General features: G+C 44.3%; 1 protein-coding gene across 1 annotated transcript in view; it reads left to right on the top strand.

The window, feature by feature from the left end:
• Positions 1-162: 162 nt before the first annotated feature.
• LOC119411042 (transmembrane 4 L6 family member 5) overlaps positions 163-1,008 on the top strand; it is a 1,475-nt gene continuing 629 nt past the window's right edge. Inside the window, exons 1-2 of the mRNA XM_037677965.1 lie at positions 163-339; positions 410-478. Of these exons, the coding sequence (XP_037533893.1) occupies positions 163-339; positions 410-478 (246 nt within the window). The remainder of the gene's footprint in view (positions 340-409; positions 479-1,008) is intronic.

The following is a 1,008-nucleotide window of genomic DNA, read 5'->3' as shown; positions in this document are numbered from 1 at the left end:
CTATAGGTTACCCATCATGTTTACCATAGGTTACCCATCATGTTTACCATAGGTTACCCATGTTTGTCGTTTTGATGTTTACGTTTTAATGTTTGCTGTATCCGTGTTTCTCATGTTCATCGTTAGTTTTGAAGACTGAGTCTGTTTTTTCCCGGCTGACAGATGTGCACGTCGAGGTGTCTGCGGTGTGTTGGCGTGTCTCTGATTCCCATGGCGATCGTGTGCATGCTCGCCAACATCTTGCTGCTGCTTCCTGAGCTGAACGTCCACTTCCTGTTAGAGGGTCATGTGACCCGAGAGGCGACCTGGGCCACAGGCCTGTGGGGTTCTGGTTTCCTGGTATGATGTGGGTGTTTTATCACATGTGCAGCCAGAGTCACGCAGATGTTTGACAGACGTTTGGTTTCAGGTTTTACTCGGAGCTCGAGCATTCGTCCAGACCAGCAAGACCAAAGGCTGCTGGGCCTTCAGGAGTCAGGTGAGCTGGATCTCCTCCTGGTCCCAGACTTCGTTTAAACAAAAACTACACTGATCTAGACCTTTTCAGGTCCTACAGATGTTCAGTCTTACTGATGTTCAGGTCCTACAGATGTTCAGTCTTACTGATGTTTTCAGGTCCTACAGATGTTCAGTCTTACTGATGTTCAGGTCCTACAGATGTTCAGTCTTACTGATGTTTTCAGGTCTACAGATATTCAGGTTTACAGATAATTTAAGATCTACTGATGTTCAAGTGGGCAAATGTTCAGATCCTCCAGATGTTTTCAGGTCTACAGATGTTTTCAGGTCTGCAGATATTCAAGTCTATAGATAATTTCAGGTCTACAGATGTTCAGATCCTACAGATGTTTTCATGTCTACAGATGTTCAGATCCTACAGATGTTTTCTTGTCTACAGATGTTCAAGTCTTAGAGTTGGTTACGGGGCTACATATATTTCCAGGTGTACAGATCTTCAGGTCTACAGATGTTTTCATGTCTACACATGTTCAGATCTTAGAGTTGGTT

This window comes from Nematolebias whitei, chromosome 6, assembly GCF_014905685.2.
Source record: "Nematolebias whitei isolate Nwh7 chromosome 6, NemWhi1, whole genome shotgun sequence".
NCBI classification, from domain to species: domain Eukaryota; kingdom Metazoa; phylum Chordata; class Actinopteri; order Cyprinodontiformes; family Rivulidae; genus Nematolebias; species Nematolebias whitei.
The sequence above is the reverse complement of the archived record's forward strand: the minus strand, read 5'-3'. Positions and strand labels throughout refer to the sequence as shown.